Source organism: Anomaloglossus baeobatrachus, chromosome 10 (genome assembly GCF_048569485.1).
Source record: "Anomaloglossus baeobatrachus isolate aAnoBae1 chromosome 10, aAnoBae1.hap1, whole genome shotgun sequence".
NCBI classification, from domain to species: Eukaryota; Metazoa; Chordata; class Amphibia; order Anura; family Aromobatidae; genus Anomaloglossus; species Anomaloglossus baeobatrachus.
In genome coordinates this window covers 46,826,900-46,854,100 of record NC_134362.1, presented here as the reverse complement: position 1 = coordinate 46,854,100, position 27,201 = coordinate 46,826,900, and the positions used below count along the sequence as shown (strand labels likewise).

Sequence of the window (27,201 nt, the reverse complement as noted above, 5' to 3'; positions counted from 1 at the left end):
TGGTGATCTACAAGTTGCGGTTTCGCGTGGTGTGCAAGTTCTCCAGTTGTGCATATATTTCCTACCCAGTTTTACGTCACTCTCCAGTTTACATAATGTCCCTCCTTTGTGTTTGAGTGCATTGTGCACGTGTTTTTGTTTACCCTTGTTTGTGCCCATTTGTTAGGTTTTGGTAACCGGGTTTCCGGCCCACTCTCAGGTTGGGGTAGTATCAGGGCTCGGACAGGAGATAGCCAGGATCCTGCTCCCAGCGTGGCCCCATCATTGATCTTACCTTCGAGATAAGGGACAGCGCAGGGGCCCCAGTCTTAGGGTCAGCCTAGGCGCTGCTGTTTCATCTGTACATACCCCATGACACACACAGTTGCCTTCATCCTATACCAGTCATTGCACTGGTTGACCCTCCAGCCCAGAATACAATGTAAGGTTATCCCTCTCACACACAGTTCTCCCCAGTGTTGCCCTGTCCTACATCTCCTCCATCTCTATTTTACTCTCCATGCGGATAATGATTCAAGACTAACATATTCCATAATCTGCTCTCACTCCAGTCTCCAAAACTTTTCTTATACTGCAGCAGTTCTCTGGAATGCACTACCCCAGTCAGATTAATTCTGTGTACACAGATTTAATCAGGACCTATCTGCAGGTAGGATGCGTTACTATGCTTCCCAGCCAATGCACTAAAAGTGTGGCTAAAGGGAGAAAAGGAACTTATTTCCTCCCAGGAGCTGCCAGTTTTCAGTCATGGGGCCATGTACGCAGGGGCTCAAGTCACCGCTCACTATACGATGTGAGCACAGCCAGCAGGCACATTGATTGACAGCTCACTCTGCACAAATGCCAGCTGTCAATCAAAGTGCTGAGGAGAGTTTACACCCACCAATCACAGTATAGTGAGTAGTTATTCTAGTCGCTATGTGCACAAAGTTGTATGGTTTTGGAGATAACAGCCATTTGTTCAAGTTTAAACCTTTGAGTACATGAAGTACTTAGTTATATGGTTAGATACCTGTTAGGCTGGCATACTGCTTGAAGATATCGCTTGGTGACGGCCCAAGTAGAATGAAGACGTCGATTATCCCGCTCTCGGACATCCAGCGTACATCAGTCTGTGGCGTCTCGTCACCTCCCTGCATGTACTGCAACATCTTACCGAGAAGAGTCTGCCGGGATTACAAGGAAAGTAGGATCTTAGTAACCAGCCATTCCCCCGATGTGTCTTGTATCACCTTCTGACCAGGGCACTCACCTTGCCAGCCGTGTTGGAGCTGATATCTACCCACGTCTCCGCTGCGTTAAGCCAAAATATACCTAATGTGCGCTGAACGTTGTGAGCCAGCAAGAGGGGCACAGCGCCATACAAAGCCATGGGGTTGTACAGCTCGTACTGAAAGACGTCCAGGTTATAGAGCCGATAAGGTTCTGTGCTCCTACAAAGACAACGGCCATTTATAAATGTGATTACAAATATAGAGGAAAGGGCTATGATAGCAACAGAGACCGAAACACCCCCCTCCACTAATAATTGGAGGGTCATGACTGCTAGAGACCGACCTACAGTATGCTTCCATCACCTCACACAGTGTTTGCAGGCCACGATGGGCAGGATACATTGGTAACAAACAACGAGCAAGGTGATGCTACATCTAAGGTAATGATCTTGAGAAGAAATGCAAGTTCTCACTCTGTTGTCCGTAGTCGGAGGTTGTCGGCGTGTTCTGGAATCCCGTAAACATGTTCAAATCCCGGTAAAGAAAAATCAAGACCCACAGAAGAAGGACCTGCCAAAAACAAAAAAAAAAAAAACGCACAAGTTATAGCACAATCACATTTTGGCCAGTTTCATGTGTCCAACATCCACGGTCCAAGTACAGGCCATGATGTTTGGACCAGCAGCAAGTCTCCTGACCCAAACTTAATACGGCCGATAAGGTAAGAGTCAAGTGACCAGTGGCCGGTACAGACTCCACAGTTCATACTCCGACCACGAATGTATGAAGAAAGCAAACATCCCTATCAAGAAAATAAATGTGAAGATAACAGACAATCCAGTACCAAATATAGTTAGAAGAACAAGCCACCTAAAAACTGTCACCCTTTGCGTTGGGTGTGCGGCCCTCTATAGGTAAATCTAAGATTTGTTAGAATAAAAAAAGTCTACCGGCTGTGGGGCTGGAATCGTTAGAGGTCCCGGACCTTTGCCTTAAAACTAAAGTTTGCTAAAAGTGAATGCAACAAATGTTTTGCAACGTTCTCTTTTTTTCATAGGGTGGTTCCATGCAAAGAAACCACAATTTATGCATCTTTCCTTGCAACACAACATTACAGCCAGATGTAAGTTGGTTACATGTAAAGAAGGGAATTTTGTTTACTTACCGTAAATTCCTTTTCTTCTAGCTCCTATTGGGAGACCCAGACAATTGGGTGTATAGCTTCTGCCTCCGGAGGCCACACAAAGTATTACACTTTAAAAAGTGTAACCCCTCCCCTCTGCCTATACACCCTCCCGTGGACCTCCTCAGTTTTGGTGCAAAAGCAGGAAGGAGAAAACTTATAAATTGGTCTAGGGTAAATTCAATCCGAAGGATGTTCGGAGAACTGAACCATGAACCAAAAGAACAATTCAACATGAACAACATGTGTACACAAAAGAACAACCAGCCCGAAGGGTACAGGGGCGGGTGCTGGGTCTCCCAATAGGAGCTAGAAGAAAAGGAATTTACGGTAAACAAAATTCCCTTCTTCTTTGTCGCTCCATTGGGAGACCCAGACAATTGGGACGTCCAAAAGCAGTCCCTGGGTGGGTAAAAGAATACCTCAATAAAAAGAGCCGAAAAAACGGCCCCCTCTTACAGGTGGGCAACCGCCGCCTGAAGGACTCGCCTACCTAGACTGGCATCTGCCGAAGCATAGGTATGCACTTGATAGTGTTTCGTGAAAGTGTGCAGACTAGACCACGTAGCTGCCTGACACCTGCTGAGCCGTAGCCCGGTGCCGCAATGCCCAGGACGCACCCACGGCTCTGGTAGAAGGGGCTTTCAGCCCTGAAGGAAGCGGAAGCCCAGAAGAACGGTAGGCTTCGAGAATCGGTTCCTTGATCTACCGAGCCAAGGCTGACTTGGAAGCCTGCGAGCCCTTACGCTGGCCAGCGACAAGGACAAAGAGCGCATCTGAACGACGCAGGGGCGCCGTGCGAGACACGTAGAGCCGGAGTGTTCTCACAAGATCCAAAGAGTGCAAATCCTTTTCACACTGGTGAATTGGATTAGGGCAAAATGAAGGCAAGGAGATATCCTGATTGAGATGAAAAGGGGATACCACCTTAGGGAGAAATTCCGGGACCGGACGCAGAACCACCTTATCCTGGTCAAACACCAGGAAGGGGGCTTTGCATGACAGCGCTGCTAGCTCAGACACTCTCCGAAGTGATGTGACTGCCACTAGGAAGGCCACCTTCTGCGAAAGACGTGATAGAGAGCCATCCCGCAGCGGCTCGAAAGGTGGTTTCTGAAGAGCCGTTAGCACCCTGTTAAGATCCCAGGGTTCCAGCGGACGCTTGTAAGGTGGGACTATGTGGCAAACTCCCTGCAGGAACGTGCGGACCTGCGGAAGCCTGGCTAGGCGCTTTTGAAAAAACACGGAGAGCGCCGATACTTGGCCCTTGAGAGAGCCAAGTGACAAACCCTTGTCCATTCCGGATTGAAGGAACGAAAGAAAAGTGGGTAAGGCAAACGGCCATGGAGTAAAACCGTTATTAGCGCACCAGGATAGGAAGATTTGCCAAGACCTATAATAGATCTTGGCGGACGTAGGCTTCCTGGCCTGTCTCATGGTGGCAATGACATCCTGAGATAACCCTGAAGACGCTAGGAGCCAGGACTCAATGGCCACACAGTCAGGTTGAGGGCCACAGAATTCAGATGGAAAAACGGGCCTTGTGACAGCAAGTCTGGGCGGTCTGGAAGCGCCCACGGTTGACCCACCGTGAGATGCCACAGATCCGGGTACCACGACCGCCTCGGCCAGTCTGGAGCGACGAGAATGGAGCGACGAGAATGGCGCGACGGCAGTCGGACCTGATCTTGCGTAACACTCTGGGCAGCATCGCCAGAGGAGGAAACACATAAGGCAGTCGAAACTGCGACCAATCCTGAACTAACGCGTCCGCCGCCAGAGCTCTGTGATCCTGAGACCGTGCCATGAATGCCGGGACCTTGTTGTTGTGCCTTGACGCCATGAGATAGACGTCCGGCGTTCCCCAGCGGCGACAGATCTCTCGAAACACTTCTGGGTGCAGAGACCATTCCCCCGCGTCCATGCCCTGACGACTGAGAAAATCTGCTTACCAGTTTTCTACGCCCGGGATGTGAACTGCGGAGATGGTGGAAGCTGTGGCTTCCACCCACTGCAGAATCCGTCGGACTTCCTGGAAGGCTTGACGACTGCGAGTGCCGCCTTGGTGGTTGATGTATGCGACGGCAGTGGCGTTGTCCGACTGGATACGGATCTGCCTGCCCTCCAGCCACCGATGAAAAGCCAATAGGGCTGGATACACTGCCCTTATCTCCAGAATATTGATCTGAAGGGATGACTATCGGAGTCCAGGTTCCCTGAGCCCTGTGGTGGAGAAAAACCGCTCCCCACCCTGACAGGCTCGCGTCCGTGGTGACCACAGCCCAGGTTGGGGGGAGGAAGGATTTTCCCTGCGACAGAGTTGGGAAGGAGCCACCACTGAAGTGACGTCTTGGTTGCAAGGGAAAGAGAGACGTTCCTGTCGAGGGAAGCCGAACTCCTGTCCCATTTGCGGAGAATGTCCCATTGGAGTGGCCGAAGATGGAATTGCGCGAACGGGACTGCCTCTATAGCTGCCACCATCTTCCCCAGGAAGTGCATGAGGCGCCTTAAGGGGTGTGACTGACTCTGAAGAAGGGATTGCACCCCTGCCTGCAGAAAAAGCTGTTTGTCTCTCGGAAGCTTGACTAACGCTTGCTGGGTATGAAACTCCATCCCAAGGTACGTCAGTGATTGGGTCGGTGTCAACTTGGATTTCGGGAAGTTGATGATCCACCCGAACCGCTGGAGAGTCGCCAGAGCGACAGATAGACTTTGTTGACACGCCACCCGAGACGGGGCCCTCTTCCGCCTGAGACCGAGGGGCCAACCTATGAGCGCGCTGTGGCGCGGACCGAGAGGGGCCTGGAGGCGACGAGCCAACAGGGGCCGGGGCCTGTGAAGGGTCCGGTCTGGACTGCAAAGCCTCTAGCAGCTTAGAAGACCATTTGTCCATAGACTGTGCAATGGATTGAGAAAGTGACTCAGTTTCTCAGCAAAAGAGGCGAACTCTGTCCCTGCAGCCTGGTCAGGAGGAGCAGGAGGGTCTACATGAGCCGAGGGGCCCACCAGTGTCCGAGGCTCCGGCTGAGCAAGCGAAACAGGGGTCGAGCATTGCTCACAGTGAGGGTAGGTGGAACCCGCAGGTAACATAGCCCCACAAGAGGTACAGGCCGCAAAAAAACCCTGTGTCTTAGCAGCTTTGCTCCTTGTGGACGACATGCTGTTGTCTCCTAGGAGAGTGATCACTGAGGGTATATGGGAAAGGGGTATACAGCCCACCGAACAAATAGATATAGATATATACGTATCTAATCCGGCACCCTAATTGGGGGACCAGCACCGGGTGACCGGTGTGGCTGACCGACCGCTAACGAGCGGAGTGTGTCCTCCAGATTCCCTGCCTTGGATCCCTCGGAGCTGCAGAGCTGTTCACTGAGAATCCTCCACCGGCAGAATGCCAAAAAATGGCTGCCGGAGCTCTCAGGGGAGGAGTGGAGCCGTGGGCGGCGCCAGCAAAGTGCAGGAATCTGGGGTCCTCACAGTGATCAGTGAGGGGGGGGGGGGGAGGAAACATGCAGGATGCTCCAGCCCTCACATCCGACGTCAGGTCGGTAATCCCGCCCTTACCCCTGACAGGCAGGCCCGGGGGCGGGATTTTTGCGACTAGGCCGCGATGAAGCCGGGGACTAAATTTGAGACCGCGCCCGACAAGCAGGCACGGTCGGCGCGGAAGTCCACCGGCCTCCTGAATTCAGCAGCCGCCGCGGCTTCCGGGAAGAAGGTGCGCTCCCTGCACAGTCCCCTATGGGGACACAGAGTACCTTTGAGTTGCAGGGCCCGGTCCCTGAGGTTGAAGAGGCTCCGGTCCGGCAGGCTCCCACAGGGGCTGCGGATGGAGCACGGTCCAAGTAAATGGATGACCGCTTAGGATCCCACTTCTCCCAGAGCCGCTTAAGGGATGGTGAAGGAGACGGCATGTGGCTCCAGCCTCTGTACCCGCAATGGGTACCTCAACGTTAACAACACCGCCGACATAGTGGAGTGAGAAGGGAACATGTCGGGGACCCCATCGGGGTCCTCTTTTCTTCCATCCGTCATAACTATGTATGAGAATGCATGAGTGGATGTGTGCCTCCTTCCACACAAAGCATAAAACTGAGGAGCCCGTGATCCACAGGAGGGTGTATAGGCAGAGGGGAGGGGTTACACTTTTTAAAGTGTAATACTTTGTGTGGCCTCCGGAGGCAGAAGCTATACACCCAATTGTCTGGGTCTCCCAATGGAGCGACAAAGTAATAGGAAAAAAATAAATTGGGAGGGGGGCACAAAACCATGGGTGTATCCTGCTGCCACTAGGCAATGAAAAAGTGAGCCCCTCCTCGGCAGAAAGGACCCACCAATCCAGAACCAAGACGATCAGTTTTAGCTTAGTGTCCATATGAGGTTTTTAGCCCCCATTTCTACCTTAGATTTGTTGTTTTTTTATTAATGATTTTCCCTTTTTATTTCAGACTCAGCTTGTGATTGGGCAACAGAGTGGCGTTATGTCACAGTCATCCCCCCCCTACAGACCGAGAGCACAGCGTGGGATTGCGTCACTACTGTATCCTCTCTGGTCTGTTTGGCAGAACCTTAACACGAGTGTTTGGGGGCTCTCCAGTGGTCGCTCCTTGCCTACTGTCTCCTACTGTAGCCAGTTTAACAGGGCAGCCGGTATGTATCACAGATGTGATGTAAACCTGGACATCCGTTCTGGTACTTTTAGTACCACAAGTCTTGGGCCAGGTTTTAAGGTTAGCTGGAGAGACAGGCAGGTCTGGCTATCCACATACCTCACCCATGGGTATATCATCTGTTAAGATGATTATCATCTGTTTGTTTGCCACATGTTCGTGGTGAGAAGACTAATGTCTCCAGAATGGAGTCCTCTGCGAAATGTACGAGTCGCTTGTACTGACCAGGACCATGGATAAGAGCTCAGAAAGGCACATCTGGAGAGTTGTGCGTATGCTGGCTGGAGTCAGTGAGTGGAGGCCGGCATAGCTCCACTGGGGCACTTTAACAGTGTATCCGAACCTGTGCCGGGCGTATCGCGAGGGTAACAGACTGAAATCCATGTTTATGTTGGGATACTTAAATACTGTATCCGAACCTGTGCGAGCGGACAGTGAATGTGACAGACCTGAAATCCGTGTGTGGTATGTGGTGATGAACTTTATGTGCAATAAACCTGATGGACGTGTTCCTGCGTTCTACCTCAAAGAAGCGAGCTAAGTGAGTAACCCCATCACATTAAGTGAGTGAACTGTCAATAATGAAGTGTTAAATGGAGGACCGAAAACAAGACGCTTTGAAGACCCCAGGAATCAGAGCAACCAGGGCATCTCCTACTAAGCTCTCCAGGGCCTCAGAGTCGGAGGATGGCCAAGCAATGGGTTCTCGACCCATCTGAACAAATCTGGGCACATTTGAATTGTACAGGGTGGTCCAAAAGTACGTGGACACTATGTGTAATAGGGTTATCAAACATGGTGTAAAGTGAAACTGACTCAGTTGCCCTTAGCAACCAATCAGATTCCATCTTTCATTTTCCAGAGAGTCTGAAGAATGAAAAGTGGAATCTGATTGGTTGCTAAGGGCAACTGAGTCAGTTTCACTTTACACCATGTTTGATAACCCTGTTACACATACTGTCCACCTACTTTTGGACCACCCTGTATTGTCTACAGGAAATTTAATGTACTTTCCCTCAACTATTGCCCCTTTTTTTTTTTTTAAATCAGATACATTTTTATTAAAGAAGAATATATACAAACAGTGTCACAAGCCAGTATTCATACAGATTTGTCATATCAATTACCCCTTCTCTCGCCCCGTCCCCTTCCCTCCCAGACAGCATTTCTACTCCCAAGATACTGCATCACATTTGGTATACATATAAATAATCCTCCATCTTTAAGAAATAAAATACCGGAACATTCTAAGTTATAAAATAGTTACTTGTAATACAAAGAACGCAAATCATATTTAGAGATCCACCATAGAGTCAGTCACAAGATAGCACATTAGTCCATCACTCCGCCTAACCATATTGTAGCCAGGGAGTCCATAGCTTCTCATACCTTTTAGAATTCCCCCTTCTTTCATACACTCCCTGTTACAGCTGTATAATACATTTCACCTTTTTAATGTATTCTCCCCTAGACGGGGGATCTTCTTAAGGCTGGTTTCACACATCCGGCTTTTCGCCGGTTTGCCGGATCCGGCGCTCTCCCATACAGTGACTACAGTACAGTGACAGCGCAACAAGCGCTGGTCACGTGCTGTCATGTGACCGGCGCATGTGACCCGGAAGTTACAGCGCTGTCACTGTACTGTATTGTCTGTACGGGAGAGCGCCGGATCCGGCAAACCGGCGAAAAGCCGGATGTGTGAAACCGGCCTTAGTCCAAGACCTAGCAATTATCTTCCTTGCCGCATATAGCAGTCTGGCAATGGCAATTTTCATAATATTTTCCACCCCAATCTCCTCAACATCTCTCAATAGACATATCAGTGGTTCAACTATTGCCCTTACATTCTCATTTGCAGTCATCATAGCCCTTACCATTTGGTTTGCTGTCCGTGTGAGTTTTAAAGGTTTCGTCCCACGTTCCTGGCTCATCCTCCTCTTCCTGGCCCAAAAAGAAAAAAGGAACCTGTTATGCTGATAGTCAGGCCACCACCCAAAGTCATCTGTTACTTAAAGGGAATATACAATGGGCCATGTCATGTTTGCATTGCCTGTATTAAGACAATACTACAAACTGCTTGAGGCCTGGCAGATATCGCACAAGTCTGAGATGTGTACGATACCCACCAGGCATCGTAACGTTGCCTGTGCCGGCCGGTGCGCAGCAGGGTCTTTCAATGTCAAATGCAGCAATCTCGTTAGCATCCCGTCTACCATTCCCTTCCCTCGTCCATTATCGCATACAGAAAACTGATAGCATTTTGTTTTCTATTCCCCTTTTCTCACCTTTTTGCTTTCTTCTTCCTTTGCCACTTCCTCCTCTCCTTGGTTTTCATTATCACTTCCAGTGGGTTCATCCGTCTTCTCTGAATCACTACAAGCCGAACAAAGACGAGGGGTGAGGAGTGACGCTTCCAGGAGGATGGGATATATAGAAACAGAGGCAAGGTAGAGAGGAGGGAGAGGGTTAGAAGATGAAAAGGGCATGTGATGATGAAGGGACGTAACGTCTAAGACTATGTGTAGCGGTGACTGTATAGGCAACTACTCTAATATGGCTCCTGCCGTCATCCTCGGACATGAAGCACATAGACCGCTTTATCATCAATCTACCAGTAGCCTAGACTAGAAACCCAGACGTGTCCCTCACTAGTCATCCCAGTAATAGGGGAAAAAAAAAAAAATGGCAGCCAAGGAAAGTGTGTGCAGTAATCATTTTCCTAAATCGCTTGCATTAGCCGCAGGGAGCGGCTGCCGTCTCCAGATTACATTCTGCAGCACTGGAGACAGTGACTCTCCTACGGAGCCCCTGCACACCTTAATGTACATGAAATGATAAAATATGTCAATCATCTCTGTTCCTCTACTGCAATGAAATCCCAGACTTTAAATATTTTTTCCCCTAAATGATATATGTGTCCGACTCTACTCATCCTCAGTTGAGGCCAATACAGGAGTGGATATCGGTAGGACAAATCCCTGAGCATAACAGCTCGGCTGGAGGAGGCTCCACTAGGAAGAGAAACTGGGACAATTGGATGACCCCAAAATACATTATATATAGTTTAAAAATCCTAATCTGAGATTTTGAGCACCTTAAGATAAGGCAACTAACTTCTGCAAAAACATGAAATCCTCTAAACGTGACTCAAAGAGGTTGTTCCCTACTTTTACATTGATTGCTTATCCTTGGGATACGTAGCCAAGCGTAAAAAAGGTTGGCACTCGCCCATTTGTTTGATTTCTTATTCTTTATCTCACCCAAAAACGACAGAGCAGGGGGTGCGGGGCAGCAGGTGGACAATTACTGTTTAGCACGGACAGGAGCGCTTCTATGGGTCTACCCGTAGAATTGCGTTTGTCCACACGAAGCTGCCTTCATCCACCTGCTGCCCTGCAACCCCTCTCCCCACTACTTTTACATTGATGGCCTATCCTTAGTTAGGATAGGTCATCGATTTCTGATCAGCTGGGGTCTGACATCCTGCACCCCGACGATCAGCTGTTAATGTGCCGGCGAACAGAAATGGTCAGTTCCAGAGGTGCTCTGTTTTCGGATAGTGGCCGCGGTCGGGAACTGCACATCCGCTTCCTATTGATTAGAATAGGAGGCGGATGTGCAGGTCACAGCCGCTGCCTCCTACTCTAATCAATAGGAAGCTGATGTGCAGTTCCCGGCCGCGGCCACTATCCGAAAACAGAGCACCTCTGGAACTGACCATTTCAGTTCGCCGGCACAAGAACAGCTGATCGTGGGGGTGCAGGGTGTCAGACTCCAGCCGATCAGACATTGATGACCTATCGTAACTAAGGATAGGCCATCAATGTAAAAGTAGTGGACAACCCCTTTAAAAGGGCTGTTACGGTTTCAGAAAATGCTTGTCTCAGCTGCATATTGTTTAAAAGAAAAATAAAAAAAGTGCTTTACTCGCCCTCCTCAGGTCCGGTGCTGAGTCTCCGCTGCTGCTCTTGGTGTCTGCAGTACCAAAGTCCCGTTGACAGTGCTGAAGCCAATAACTAAGCTCAGCGGATTTGCCCAAGTTCATAGCATGAGCTGTTGAGCGAAGAGATTGGCTACAGCGCTTTCAACGTGATGTCAGTGGTGCAGACGACAACACACACTGGGAGCAGCGGCGGAGACTCAACACTGGACCTGGGGAAAGTGATTAAAGCACAGCAGTTTTTTTTTTTGTTTTTTTTTTTGTTAAATACTGCAACCACGGTACAGAGGTCTTCCAAAACTAGAAAAGCCCTTCAAACCACTCTTTTCTGCCACATGAAAATCATCATAGAAAAACTAACACTTGGTCCTCCACCTGCCTCTCAGTGTCCCTTTAAGTCACACATGTGTTAAGGTTAAGTCAAAGCTCGAGTGTCAGTCGTGTGTGCGTCAGTCAAGTTTGCAAGCGGGATCAATGATTACCTAGAGAAAAGATTCTTCACTTTATGCCACATGTTACCGACAGCGCTACTAACTTTAGCCGAGAGACTGGGAGGTGATGGGGCACGAGAGGAAGGGCAGAAAGAAAAGGGGATGGGGCACAGAGCAAAAAAGAAAGAAAAACACATTTCAGTTTCATTGCCCAGATAAAAAAAAGCCAACCCATTACCCCAATAATTCAATGATTTAGGATTCTGCACCATTATTTATTCCCAGAATTACCCCCCAATCACTAGTGAGCGCCCTCCACCCATCCCACATCACTTACGTGTCTTTCCTTTCTCTGAACTGCTCGAAGTAAAGCAAGCCCCGAGAGTTTACACTCAGGACCAGATCTCGTCCTGCCAGGATGTCCAATCGGAAAGGAGATCCCGTCACTAGAAGCTTGTGCTCCTCGCTTCCCAGGGACAATTCCAGGGTGTTCTCGTCCTGTCCGGTTACCTGCAGGCTGGAGGAATAGTCATTAATACACCTGTCTGCGTAGAGAGGTAAACCCATATCGTACACAACTGAGGGGGGAGGGTCACTTACTTTTCAGGGGTGGGTGTCCCAAGCAGCACATCAGGAACCTCGTAACGGGGTTTTAGAGGCTTGATCTCATTGATCTTAATACGCGTCATGTTTCCATGAAGCCCAAAAACTTCCAGGAGGAGGGACACCTAGGGGGACAAGATGTAGGCCTCACTCAGACATTGGTGCTCATCTTCTACTCAAAAAAAAAATAAATAAATAAATAAAAAAAAAAAAAGGGACTGATTTTCATTACATAGAGTGTATGTAGATCTATCTATATAGACACACACACACACACACACACACACACACACACACACACTTCCTAGCAAACAGCCAGTGAAAATTAGCAACTCGGATGCAGCTAGGCTGTCATCAGTGAGCTGAGATTTTCACAGACCTATAAGTTTGCATGGGGAGTTTGATCCATGACTTAAAAATAATTGACTTTTGTTCCTTCAAAACACAAAATGTGGAAAGCTCCATACACTTTAATGGGCACACGTTCTGTCCGTGAAAAGCATTGATAAGAATTTCCATAAAAAAATGGATGTCTGAATAAAGGTTGCTTTCCCAATGCGTTCCAATCTCCGTTCAGTCGTTCCACCCAACCTCCCCGCAAAACGACATATGCGTCGATAGGGCCACTGACTATAATGGTGCAGATGGTGCCACAGTGTGCTCTGTCGTGCACCATTTTTGGGAGAATACGCTTTCAGGAGGCAGACAATATGCTGGGTGTCCGCCTCCGGAAAGCATATACTCCCGAAAATGGTGCACGACAGAGCACATGGTGACACCATCTGCACCATTATAGTCAATGGCCTGGTCAGTGCATACATCTGAAACCTGTTTTTCAGGGTGGGGGGGGGGGTGAGAATTTGGTTGGAACCACTGAACAGAGATCGGAACGCAGTGTGAAAGTGGCCTAAGGCTTAATACTGACCTGAAGATGACAGCAAAATGAAATGAATGGATGATCAATCCTGCTGTAACCTTACCTGGGTCCTGTCATTAATGAGCTGGATTTCAAGTTTATCCAAAGTGAGTTTCGCACTTCCCAGCAAAGCCCGATACTGAGAGGATCCCGGCTCAAGCTTGCGCTGACGTCTACAAGAACATTGAGAAAAAAAAAAAAAAAAAAAAAGACGTGTTTATACCAACTAAAAAACAATCAATGGACAGCTGCGGCCACTGAGGGAAGGGAAAATTATATATATATATATATATATATATATATATATATAATTAGTACTGTACTATTCCTCAGGTGTTTAAGGAGGACAGCAACTTATCCCAACTGTAGGATTAGAGGATAGATTACTGATCGCTGGGACCCCCTAAATGAGAACAGTATCTGCAGCCCTCTTCAGAGCCTCTTCTTGACTGAGCTCATGTTCAGCTTCCACTCCGTTCAATTGCTATGGGACTGCCGGAACTAGCCAAGTACTACACATTCATAGACAATGAGGTTAAACAGGAGCTCCAGTCAAGAAGGTGCAATGCAGAACCCCTTTATTGGATGTACGTTGCCATTGCTGGGAGTCCCAGTCAACAGAATGTTATACTCTAATCCTATGGCTCGGAGATAAGTTATTATTTTGAGAACACAAAAAAAAAATAAAAAAAAATAAAGAGGGTTAAGCTGCTAATAAGAAAAAAAATAAAACAACGTGCCTAAATAACACTAATCACATCGGTCACTGCCCGCAGCAGTCCTGTGACCACTTAAAGCATAAACCCGATTTGCAGCAGAAATACTTTCTTCCTCAAAGCAAAACTAAAGCTGAGGTCAGTCAAAAGTTTTTACACCCATATGGTGCCCGAACCAGCCAGTCTGGCAGGATGAGATGATTGGTGTCCTAATTAGCTGATCCGCCACGCTGGATTTTGAGCTGCACAATGCTCTGGAAGATAAGCTGCCGCAAGAAAATGTCCAGCAGCTGCTTATTCCTCCTCCCTACAGAGAACATGTGCCCATTTGGTTGAGCTGGCTGTGAATGAGTATAGAGGGTCTGCTGAAGAAGCAGACCCCCTATACATACCGTACATACTGGAAATAATGCCACAATTTGTATAATGTCGAAATCACCAGACTTTCTCCTGTACCAGAGACCCCATTTCTGGGATTTACATAAACCCTTCCCACCTATTACGACTCCAGTATTGCAATAGGTCTCTAACCAGACACTTCTCTCCTATGAGATCAGGAGAGTTAAAAAAAAAAAAAATCAAGTGTGCCTGATGTCTCCAGCAGGGCTGTGGAGTCGGAGTCGGAGTCGTGGAGTCGGAGTCGGAGCTCATTTTGGTGGAGTCGGAGTCGGTATAAAATGCACCGACTCCGACTCCTAAAATATATAATAAATTGGGGACAGGAGTGCAATGCAGAATGTGCTGAATATTTTACTAAATAATAACATTTAGTATAATGCTTATATTTAAGTGAAAAATTTATTGTAGTACAATGTGAACATCAGACATTTAATTGTTTTTATGATACAATAATCAAGATATTTGGATAGAACATAAAATATTTATTGGAATACAACTTTAGAACACAAAAAACTAATAAATTGTAAATATGTAATATATATATATATATATATATATATATATATATATATATATATATATATATATATACACACAGTGTATATACACACACACAAGATATATATGTAATCTACTGTATATTACATAGTGTATTACATATTTACAATTTATTACAGTTTGTGTTCTAAAGTTGTATTCCAATAAATATATTTTATGTTCTATCCAAATATCTTGATTATCGTATCATAAAAATTATTAAATGTCTGATGTTCACATACACATATTCATGTACTACAATAAATTTTTCACCTAACTAAGCAATATATGTAGGAGTCGGAGTCGGAGCCGGAGTCGGAGCCGGTGCAAGAGAATTTGAGGAGTCGGAGTCGGAGTCGAAGGTTTGGCTTACCGACTCCACAGCCCTGGTCTCCAGGGGGACATTTACACTGCAAAATATTTGCAAATTAGCCTCATTAAAAACACTTGTTTCATGATGATCCTGGCATGTAGTCAGGCTGCCGATCCCCTGATCAAGGAGCAAAAAGCTCTAATGCAGCACAAACATTCTCAGAGGTGCATTGTCTTGTGTGAACAGGACTCACTGCCAAGAACACTGGCAGCTTATGTGCACCAAGAGGTCGCATATAGATATATAGACATAGTATAGATCACTCAGTGCGCGCTGTATACGTGCATTTAAACGACTGCTGATTTAAACAGTTTACTAATCAGTGATCGTATCGTGCAAAGACTTTCACTCCTCCCTATTTGCACCAGTGTTGGCTGATCTTGTTTATTTTGTGACTATTGTGATTTCTGGAAACAGACTTTATAGGGAACCTGTCACCAGATTTGGCAACTAAACTGCGGCCACCACCAGTGGGCTCTTATATACAGTTTTTTAGGATGCTGAATATAAGAGCCCAGGCCACTCTGTATAAGGTAAAAAAAAAAAAAAAAAAAAAAAAAAAAAACACAAAACAAAAAAACCTTTTATAATACTCACATAAGGGGCGGTCAGGTCCGATGGGCATCGCTGCTCTCTGGTCCAGCACCTTCTATCTGCAGCGATCGCCGTCCTCCTCCTTCGCAGGCCCGTGTGGATGATGTGTCCTACGCCATCCACACAGACGCCGATACTGCACTATGACCTTTCCTCGCACCTGCACATTACAGTACTTTGACCTACCCTGAGCAGTGCGTCTGTGCAGAACCGCAATGCCGGCCTGTGTGGAGGACGTTGGACGCGTCATCCACATGGAGCTGGGAAGAGGAGCCATCGGACCGGCAAGCAGACACAGCCATCGGACCGGCAAGCAGACACAGCCATCGGACCGGCAAGCAGACACAGCCATCGGACCGGCAAGCAGACACAGCCATCGGACCGGCAAGCAGACACAGCCATCGGACCGGCAAGCAGACACAGCCATCGGACCGGCAAGCAGACACAGCCATCGGACCGGCCCTTAGGTGAGTATTATAAGGTTTTTTTTTTTAATGTTATACAGATTAGCCAGGGCTCTTATATACAGTACCCTGGAATGCTGTATATAAGATCACTGGTAGTACCTGCAGTTCATAAGGGAAAAACCTGGTGACCGGTTCCTTTTAATCCTGAAAAACTTAAAAATTTTGCGCTGTAGACCCTTCTTCCTCAGGATGGGTGCGGATCCCAGACCTTATGATCATTAATTGATGGCATAGCCAAGCTAGAAAGCACTTAATGAGAAGTGAATGTCCATTTTTACATTTCTAATGTCTACTATTTATTAGCGGACCTTTTACTTAAACTCCTGTGGACTCCGTATAACCACAGAGGGAAATCCTTGTGCAGCGGCTCTGTATGAGGCCGGATTGAGTCTACATTAGTGGAATTATTGATACTGCACTTCCAACCTCATCAGTCAGCGGAGGCTAGAAATGGAGAGCAGAGATACAGCCGGCCGCTCATCAGCTCTGCCGTGTGGTTTTAGTCGGTCATATTAGTAAACTCGTGATTAGGTAACTTGTTATTTTACACATCACTTAAACAATCTGGGAACTCGAGGAACAAGACATGAGATGCCACCTGCAAAATAGGGTCTGGTGGATTTTTAATAGAAAGGTCCAAATGGTAGAGCGGATCTTGCACCCCAACCTTTTCCATATGCGTCGGCACTGCCAGTAATTAAGTAGGCACACTAGTGGGTGCAGTCACTGTGCACAGTACATATCCATATTAGGATCACTTTGCAGTCACCAACAAAATGGCTACGCACTGTGATCCTAAATGTCATCTTCCCTTAACCTTTTGGAAACACCCAGATTGGAAGGGGGAGGTGACATTACACACAGGAGAGCAGATTCTGCCCACTTTACTGCAGCTGTAATGTGAGCTAGTTCTACAGTAGGATTTCAGCAGATGCTCCCCTTAGTGTTTAACAGTGGAAAATATCACTATTTTTTTCTATATATTTTTCGCAATTAAATATAATTTTATTTCAAACATAACATTAAAACTTTATATTTTTTCAGTTATTGAAAAAAAAAAATATATATATTTTTGACGACACCTTCCCTTTAAATACTCAGGTCACTTACTTGCAGAACGAGCTCTGTTCACATGTCTTGAAGTTGCTCCTATCGACACTCAGGCCAGGAACAAGACAGACCGAGAACACGAGAGCGAGGCCCAGGAGCCTAGGTGGGAGAGAGGGAGAAGATCATGAGACGCTACATAAATGAGCCAAAAAGACAAATATCACACAATGGGGGAAATTATGGGAAGTAACCGGAAACCAGCAGAGGCCGAGTAAGGATCGGAATGGGAGCGCAGGGGATCGGTGAGGGTGTTAGGTTTAATTCCCCCCATACACTGGCCCCTTAAAAGCGTTTTCCCCAAAAAAACAAAGTTGATTTTAAATCAATAGATCTTGGAATAATAATAATTTCCATAATTGGATGTGATTAATAAAACTGTTCCTGCGCCGAGATAATCTTATATATGTGTCCCTGCTGTGTACTGTGTAATGGCTGTGTCTGACCGTACAGGGACATGGCCTGATTATACCACATCTCCTGAGTCGGGGAGAATGCAAAAGAGTATATAGATATTTCCAGCTGCTATCCCAGGCTGTACTTTCTGTGAGGTAAAACATTTGTTTAAAAAAAAAAAAATGTTTTACCCCAAAGAAAGAATAATTTTTGTGATTCCGTACTATACTCTTTACATCGTCCCCTGCCCAGGAGAGATGGTATGAGCAGACCATGTCCCTGTACAGTCAGACACAGCCATTACACAGTACACAGCACAGACACATATATAAGATTATCTCAGCACAGGAACATTTTTAATAATCACATCCAAATATGGAATTTATTATTATCCCAAGATCTATTGATTGACATGTATTTTGTTGGCGGGAAAATAATTGTAATTGCAAGGAATGCAGAGATATGTCAGCCCTGAAATATGACGAGGTGCATCTATTGTATACATGCAATATATGTACAGTATTAAGACATCCAATATGGCTGACAGCGGCTTCAAGTAGCTAAAAAAAAAAAAATATTCAGCAACAAGGCAAACAGATCTTGCAAAAAACGTGATCTGGAGCCAAGACACACAGCGTTACAATATGCAAACACCTTCCCTGCAGTTACAGAGGATCTGTCATCGCTGCTGACATGTGCAATTTAGTAAATGACAGTAATAGAACATTTTATAACAGCTCTGGATCATTTTCTTATAAACCTGTGTCGAGCGGTTCCTCTGTTATTCCTCCTGGAAATGTATATTTGTAATATGGGTGTCCTAAACTTTACAGGACGATTATTCAACAACCACAGATCAGATTCCCTCACTGCAGGTATCCATTAATCAGAATCACAGCGCCAGTATGGCCCTGGCTTTACTTTATAAAGCTAAATCCTGCAAACAGGTTCTCTTAAGCTTCTGCTGAGAAGGGGACAAAAAGCATACTAAGTTCTGACACTATAGCTTTAAGTTAACCATTTGTGCCACCGCAATGCTCCGCTCCCTAAGAATAAGAGTCAAAGGAAGTGCCCCCAATATAGATAATGGAATTGGAGGCAGAGCTGGAAAAGACCCAGAGGACTTGTGCAGTCTGTTGCCATGGTGATTCATTGGGTAGCACAGGACCTGAGGACACAGAGTGGGCATTTTCGATGCTCGCAGTTCACCAGTCTTTGACAATAAATCACTTAATCCCGTGTTCTACTCAAAGAATGTTTAATGAATAAAAGAAAAATGAGAAACAAGAAGGAATCGCTGATCTGTAACAAAAAAAAGTCATGAACAAAGACACTATGTACTATGGAGGCAGCAGGACAGACTGCAGCGTTACCCACACAGGAAGTGGAGGGAGGACTGGGACCCCAAATTACAGAGGTATCCACCACTACCCTGTTTTCCTGAAAATAAGACACTGCCTTATATTAGTTTTTGCTCCCGGAGATGCGCTAGGTCTTATTTTCAGGGGATGTCTTATTCTTCCATGAAGAAAAAGTCACATTTATTGTTCAACAGAAAAAAAATGAACATTTATTATATACTGTACAGTAGTGGTCACAAACCAGCATAAACAGACAAACTGGGAATCCTATCAAGAATTTCTTGCTACTACCATTATTTCCATGTACAACATGTCCTGGTGTTCTGTTTGGCGGGCATGCTTCCAAACAAAACTTTGGAAGGTCTTAAGGCCCCGTCACACTAAGCAACATCGCTAGCAACATCGCTGCTAACGAACAACTTTTGTGACGTTGCTAGCGATGTTGCTGTGTGTGACATCCAGCAACAACCTGGCCCCTGCTGTGAGGTCGTTGGTTGTTGCTGAATGTCCTGGGCCATTTTTTAGTTGTTGCTGTCCCGCTGTGAAGCACAGATCGCTGTGTGTGACAGCGAGACAGCAACAACGAAATGTGCAGGCAGCAGGAGCCGGCTTCTGCGGAGGCTGGTAACCAATGTAAACATCGGGTAACCAAGAAGCCCTGTCCTTGGTTACCCGATATTTACCTTTGATACCAGCCTCTGCTGCTCTCACTGTCAGTGCCGGCTCCTGCTCTGTGCACATGTAGCTGCAGCACACATCGGGTAATTAACCCGATGTGTGCTGTAACTAGGAGAGCAAGGAGCCAGCACTAAGCAGTGTGCGCTGCTCCCTGCTCTGTGCACATGTAGCTACAGCACACATCGGGAAATTAACCCCATGTGTGCTGTAACTAGGAGAGCAGGGAGCCAGCGCTAAGCAGTGTGCGCTGCTCCCTGCTCTGTGCACATGTAGCTGCAGCACACATCCTGTAATTAACCTGATGTGTGCTGTAACTAGGAGAGCAGGGAGCCAGCGCTCAGTGTTCGCTGCTCCCTGCTCTCTGCACGTGTAGCTCCGTGCGGTGGTAACCAAGGTAAATATCGGGTTGGTTACCCAATATTTACCTTAGTTACCAAGCGCAGCATCTTCCACACTGCGCTGGGGGCTTGTCACTGGTTGCTGGTGAGCTCACCAGCAACTTGTGTAGCCACGCTCCAGCGATCCCTGCCAGGTCAGGTTGCTGGTGGGATCTCTGGAGCGTCACAGTGTGACATCTCACCAGCAACCTCCTAGCAACTTACCAGCGATCCCTATCGTTGTTGGGATCGCTGGTAAGTTGCTTAGTGTGACTGGACCTTTACTTTCGGGGAGGTCTTATATTTAGCAATTCAGTAAAAACTCTACTAGGTCTTATTTTCAGGGAAACCGGGTAGCTCTAGAGACAGATACATTAACATCACACTGTATATGGTGGATGATGGGTGCAGTGATACAGTGATAATGTATGTGGAGGGGACAGTGATACATTACTGTCACAGTATATGGTGGGTGATGGTGGCAGTGATAGGACTGTGCTGCTCCCATGTTCCCGCCCCCCTGCAGTGCTCCCGCGTAACCCCCCCAACCCCTCGCGGCGCTCCCGGTTCCCCCTCTTCCTTCGCGGCGCTCCCGGTCCCCCCCCCTCTTCCCTCGCGGCGCTCCCGGTCCCCCCCCCCCCCCTCTTCCCTCGCGGCGCTCCCGGTCCCCCCCCCCCCTCTTCCCTCGCGGCGCTCCCGGTCCCCCCCCCCCCTCTTCCCTCGCGGCGCTCCCGGTCCCCCCCCCCCCCCTCTTCCCTCGCGGCGCTCCCGGTCCCCCCCCCCCCTCTTCCCTCGCGGCGCTCCCGGTCCCCCCCCCCCTCTTCCCTCGCGGCGCTCCCGGTCCCCCCCCCCCCTCTTCCCTCGCGGCGCTCCCGGTCCCCCCCCCCTCTTCCCTCGCGGCGCTCCCGGTCCCCCCCCCCCTCTTCCCTCGCGGCGCTCCCGGTCCCCCCCCCCTCTTTCCTCGCGGCGCTCCCGGTCCCCCCACCCCTCTTCCCTCGCGGTGCTCCCGGTTCCCCCCTTTTCCTCGCAGTGCTCCCGGTTCCCCCACCCCTCTTCCCTCGCGGTGCTCCCGGTTCCCCCTTTTCCTCGCAGCGCTCCCGGTTCCCCCTTTTCTTCGCAGCGCTCCCGGTTCCCCCTTTTCCTCGCAGCGCTCCCGGTTCCCCCTTTTCCTCGCAGAGCTCCCGGTTCCCCCTTTTCCTCGCAGCGCTCCCGGTTCCCCCTTTTCCTCGCAGCGCTCCCGGTTCCCCCTTTTCCTCGCAGCGCTCCCGGTTCCCCCTTTTCCTCGCAGTGCTCCCGGTTCCCGATTTTCCTCGCAGTGCTCCCGGTTCCCGATTTTCCTCGCAGTGCTCCCGGTTCCCCCTTTTCCTCGCAGTGCTCCCGGTTCCCCCTTTTCCTCGCAGTGCTCCCGGTTCCCCCTTTTCCTCGCAGTGCTCCTGGTTCCCCCTTTTCCTCGCAGTGCTCCTGGTTCCACCTTTTCCTCGCAGTGCTCCTGGTTCCACCTTTTCCTCGCAGTGCTCCTGGTTCCACCTTTTCCTCGCAGTGCTCCCGGTTCCCCCTTTTCCTCGCAGTGCTCCCGGTTCCCCCTTTTCCTCGCAGTGCTCCCGGTTCCCCCTTTTCCTCGCAGTGCTCCCGGTTCCCCCTTTTCCTCGCAGTGCTCCCGGTTCCCCCTTTTCCTCGCAGTGCTCCCGGTTCCCCCTTTTCCTCGCAGTGCTCCCGGTTCCCCCTTTTCCTCGCAGTGCTCCCGGTTCCCCCTTTTCCTCGCAGTGCTCCCGGTTCCCCCTTTTCCTCGCAGTGCTCCCGGTTCCCCCTTTTCCTCGCAGTGCTCCCGGTTCCCCCTTTTCCTCGCAGTGCTCCCGGTTCCCCCTTTTCCTCGCAGTGCTCCCGGTTCCCCCTTTTCCTCGCAGTGCTCCCGGTTCCCCCTTTTCCTCGCAGTGCTCCTGGTTCCACCTTTTCCTCGCAGCGCTCCCGGGTCCTCCTGTTCCTTCCTCTTCCTTGCAATGCTCCCTGATCCCCCGGGTCACCGCCTGTAGTCTGTACCGTGCATTTCTCCACTGACCAATATCTGGGCCATGGCTGACCCGACTACAGTGCGGCCACATCATCCTGCCGCACACCTGCAGTGTGCGCCTGTACATCCGGGCCACGCACAGCTCCCCTGCCCTCCACCTCGCGTACCGACCGCACACACATGTGCTCCCTCCCGCTACACTGGGCCCGCACTCACCTCCGCGCCAGCGCCATCTTGGATCCGCTCTGACCTCCGACCCCTCGGTAGCCGGCTCTCTGACAGAGGCCACGCCCAATGCTCTTACGTCATCCAGACTTCAAGAGCGCAGGCGGGGACACGTCAGCGCTTATCATTGGCCAGGGAATGCCAAGCAGGGAACGCCACACCCATAGAAGCAGCTAGCGATGACGTCACTGCCCGGCAGCGTTTACAGCGAATGGGAATAGAACAAATCCTATCACGTGACTGTTAGGAAAAGGGGGCGGGGAAGGAAAGACAAGAGACAATGAGGGGAGGAGCTACCAGGCGGCGGCGCGGTGTGTACTACTCACCTCGCACCTGTCTGCTGCTCACTGTGCCCTGATTACTGCTGCCACGTCCCGCATAGCGCACCAATGTCATCACTAATAATGACTTATCCATGGCAGCGACAAAAGCTGCAGGAGTTATACAGATCCTCCGGAGGATCTGTATGAGATGAGAATACTCCGGAGGATCTGTATAAGATGAGAATACTCCAGAGGATCTGTATAAAATGAGATTACTCCGGAGGATCTGTATAAGATGAGAATACTCCGGAGGATCTGTATAAGATGAGAATACTCCGGGGGATCTGTATAAGATGAGAATACTCCGGAGGATCTGTATAAGATGAGAATACTCCGGAGGATCTGTATAAGATGAGAATACTCTGGAGGATCTGTATAAGATGAGAATACTCCGGGGGATCTGTATAAGATGAGAATACTCCGGAGGATCTGTATAAGATGAGAATACTCCGGAGGATCTGTATAAGATGAGAATACTCCGGAGGATCTGTATAAGATGAGAATACTCCGGAGGATCTGTATAAGATGAGAATACTCCGGAGGATCTGTATAAGATGAGAATACTCCAGAGGATCTGTATAAAATGAGATTACTCCGGAGGATCTGTATAAGATGAGAATACTCCGGAGGATCTGTATAAGATGAGAATACTCCGGAGGATCTGTATAAGATGAGAATACTCCGGGGGATCTGTATAAGATGAGAATACTCCGGGGGATCTGTATAAGATGAGAATACTCCGGAGGATCTGTATAAGATGAGAATACTCCGGGGGATCTGTATAAGATGAGAATACTCCGGAGGATCTGTATAAGATGAGAATACTCCGGAGGATCTGTATAAGATGAGAGTACTCCGGAGGATCTGTATAAGATGAGAATACTCCGGAGGATCTGTATAAGATGAGAATACTCCAGAGGATCTGTATAAGATGAGAATACTCCGGAGGATCTGTATAAGATGAGAATACTCCAGAGGATCTGTATAACATGAGAATACTCCGGAGGATCTGTATAACATGAGAATACTCCGGAGGATCTGTATAACATGAGAATACTCCGGAGGATCTGTATAACATGAGAATACTCCGGAGGATCTGTATAACATGAGAATACTCCGGAGGATCTGTATAACATGAGAATACTCCGGAGGATCTGTATAAGATGAGAATACTCCGGAGGATCTGTATAAGATGAGAGTACTCCGGAGGATCTGTATAAGATGAGAGTACTCCAGAAGATCTGTATAAGATGAGATTACTGCGGAGGATCTGTATAAGATGAGAATACTCCGGAGGATCTGTATAAGATGAGAATACTCCAGAGGATCTGTATAAGATGAGAATACTCCAGAGGATCTGTATAAGATGAGAATACTCCGGAGGATCTGTATAAGATGAGAATACTCCAGAGGATCTGTATAAAATGAGAATACTCCAGAGGATCTGTATAAGATGAGAATACTCCAGAGGATCTGTATAAAATGAGAATACTCCAGAGGATCTGTATAAGATGAGAATACTCCAGAGGATCTGTATAAAATGAGAATACTCCAGAGGATCTGTATAAGATGAGAATACTCCGGAGGATCTGTATAAGATGAGAATACTCCGGAGGATCTGTATAAGATGAGAATACTCCGGAGGATCTGTATAAGATGAGAATACTTCGAAGGATCTGTATAAGATGAGAATACTCCGGAGGATCTGTATAAGATGAGAATACTCCAGAGGATCTGTATAAGATGAGAATACTCCGGAGGATCTGTATAAGAGGAGAGTACTCTGGAGGATCTGTATAAGATGAGAGTACTCCAGAGGATCTGTATGAGATGAGATTACTCCGGAGGATCTGTATAAGATGACAGTACTCCGGAGGATCTGTATAAGATGAGAATACTCCGGAGGATCTGTATAAGATTAGAATACTCCGGAGGATCTGTATAAGATGAGAATACTCCGGGGGATCTGTATAAGATGAGAATACTCCGGAGGATCTGTATAAGATGAGAATACTCCGGAGGATCTGTATGAGATGAGATTACTCCGGAGGATCTGTATAAGATGAGAATACTCCGGAGGATCTGTATGAGATGAGAATTCTCCGGAGGATCTGTATGAGATGAGATTACTCCGGAGGATCTGTATAAGATGAGAATACTCCAGAGGATCTGTATAAGATGAGAATACTCCGGAGGATCTGTATAAGATGAGAATACTCCGGGGGATCTGTATAAGATGAGAGTACTCCGGAGGATCTGTATAAGATGAGAGTACTCCGGAGGATCTGTATAAGATGAGAGTACTCCGGAGGATCTGTATAAGATGAGAATACTCCAGAGGATCTGTATAGGATGAGAATACTCCGGAGGATCTGTATAAGATGAGAATACTCCGGGGGATCTGTATAAGATGAGAGTACTCCGGAGGATCTGTATAAGATGAGAGTACTCCGAAGGATCTGTATAAGATGAGAATACTCCAGAGGATCTGTATAAGATGAGAATACTCCAGAGGATCTGTATAAGATGAGAGTACTCCGGAGGATCTGTATGAGATGAGAATACTCCGGGGGATCTGTATAAGATGAGAGTACTCCGGAGGATCTGTATGAGATGAGATTACTCCGGGGGATCTGTATAAGATGAGAATACTCCGGAGGCTCTGTATAAGATGAGAATACTCCGGAAGATCTGTATAAGATGAGAATACTCCGGAGGATCTGTATAAGATGAGAATCCTCCGGAGGATCTGTATAACATGAGAATACTCCGGAGGATCTGTATAAGATGAGAGTACTCCGGAGGATCTGTATAAGATGAGAGTACTCCGGAGGATCTGTATAAGATGAGAATACTTCGGAGGATCTGTATAAGATGAGAATACTCCGGAGGATCTGTATAAGATGAGAATACTCCAGAGGATCTGTATAAGATCAGAATACTCCGGAGGATCTGTATGAGATGAGATTACTCTGGAGGATCTGTATAAGATGAGAATACTCCGGAAGATCTGTATAAGATGAGAATACTCCGGAGGATCTGTATAAGATGAGAATCCTCCAGAGGATCTGTATAACATGAGAATACTCCGGAGGATCTGTATAAGATGAGAGTACTCCAGAGGATCTGTATAAGATGAGAGTACTCCGGAGGATCTGTATAAGATGAGAGTACTCCGGAGGATCTGTATAAGATGAGAATACTCCGGAGGATCTGTATAAGATGAGATTACTCCGGAGGATCTGTATAAGATGAGAATACTCCGGAGGATCTGTATAAGATGAGAATACTCCGGAGGATCTGTATGAGATGAGATTACTCCGGAGGATCTGTATAAGATGAGAATACTCCAGAGGATCTGTATAAGATGAGAATACTCCGGAGGATCTGTATAAGATGAGATTACTCCGGAGGATCTGTATAAGATGAGAATACTCCGGAGGATCTGTATAAGATGAGAGTACTCCGGAGGATCTGTATGAGATGAGATTACTCCGGAGGATCTGTATAAGATAAGAACACTCCAGAGGATCTGTATAAGATGAGAATACTCCAGAGGATCTGTATAAGATGATAATACTCCGGAGGATCTGTATAAGATGAGAATACTCCGGAGGATCTGTATAAGATGAGAATACTCCGGAGGATCTGTATAAGATGAGAATACTCCGGGGGATCTGTATAAGATGAGAATACTCCAGAGGATCTGTATAAGATGAGAGTACTCCGGAGGATCTGTATAAGATGAGAATACTCCGGGGATCTGTATAAGATGAGAATACTCCGGAGGATCTGTATAAGATAAGAGTACTCCGGAGGATCTGTATGAGATGAGAATACTCCGGGGGATCTGTATAAGATGAGAGTACTCCGGAGGATCTGTATGAGATGAGATTACTCCGGGGGATCTGTATAAGATGAGAATACTCCGGAGGCTCTGTATAAGATGAGAATACTCCGGAAGATCTGTATAAGATGAGAATACTCCAGAGGATCTGTATAAGATGAGAATCCTCCGGAGGATCTGTATAACATGAGAATACTCCGGAGGATCTGTATAAGATGAGAGTACTCCGGAGGATCTGTATAAGATGAGAGTACTCCGGAGGATCTGTATAAGATGAGAATACTTCGGAGGATCTGTATAAGATGAGAATACTCCGGAGGATCTGTATAAGATGAGAATACTCCAGAGGATCTGTATAAGATCAGAATACTCCGGAGGATCTGTATGAGATGAGATTACTCCGGAGGATCTGTATAAGATGAGAATACTCCGGAAGATCTGTATAAGATGAGAATACTCCGGAAGATCTGTATAAGATGAGAATACTCCGGAGGATCTGTATAAGATGAGAATCCTCCGGAGGATCTGTATAACATGAGAATACTCCGGAGGATCTGTATAAGATGAGAGTACTCCGGAGGATCTGTATAAGATGAGAGTACTCCGGAGGATCTGTATAAGATGAGAATACTTCGGAGGATCTGTATAAGATGAGAATACTCCGGAGGATCTGTATAAGATGAGAATACTCCAGAGGATCTGTATAAGATCAGAATACTCCGGAGGATCTGTATGAGATGAGATTACTCCGGAGGATCTGTATAAGATGAGAATACTCCGGAAGATCTGTATAAGATGAGAATACTCCGGAGGATCTGTATAAGATGAGAATC

At 47.5% G+C, this 27,201-nt stretch overlaps 1 protein-coding gene across 2 annotated transcripts in view; it reads right to left on the bottom strand.

Moving 5' to 3' along the window:
- Positions 1-22,296, bottom strand: part of GANAB (glucosidase II alpha subunit) — a 99,323-nt gene extending 77,027 nt beyond the window's left edge. Inside the window, exons 1-11 of one of the 2 annotated variants that reach the window (XM_075326544.1) lie at positions 22,190-22,296; positions 17,157-17,255; positions 13,025-13,133; positions 12,042-12,169; positions 11,779-11,958; positions 11,493-11,558; positions 9,356-9,443; positions 8,945-9,011; positions 1,688-1,784; positions 1,253-1,433; positions 1,013-1,166 (exon numbers count right to left, since the gene is read on the bottom strand). In XM_075326544.1, the coding sequence (XP_075182659.1) occupies positions 1,013-1,166; positions 1,253-1,433; positions 1,688-1,784; positions 8,945-9,011; positions 9,356-9,443; positions 11,493-11,558; positions 11,779-11,958; positions 12,042-12,169; positions 13,025-13,133; positions 17,157-17,255; positions 22,190-22,206 (1,186 nt within the window). In that variant the 5' untranslated portion in view covers positions 22,207-22,296. The remainder of the gene's footprint in view (positions 1-1,012; positions 1,167-1,252; positions 1,434-1,687; positions 1,785-8,944; positions 9,012-9,355; positions 9,444-11,492; positions 11,559-11,778; positions 11,959-12,041; positions 12,170-13,024; positions 13,134-17,156; positions 17,256-22,189) is intronic. The other variant, XM_075326546.1, reaches the window with a different exon arrangement.
- Positions 22,297-27,201: the final 4,905 nt, after the last annotated feature.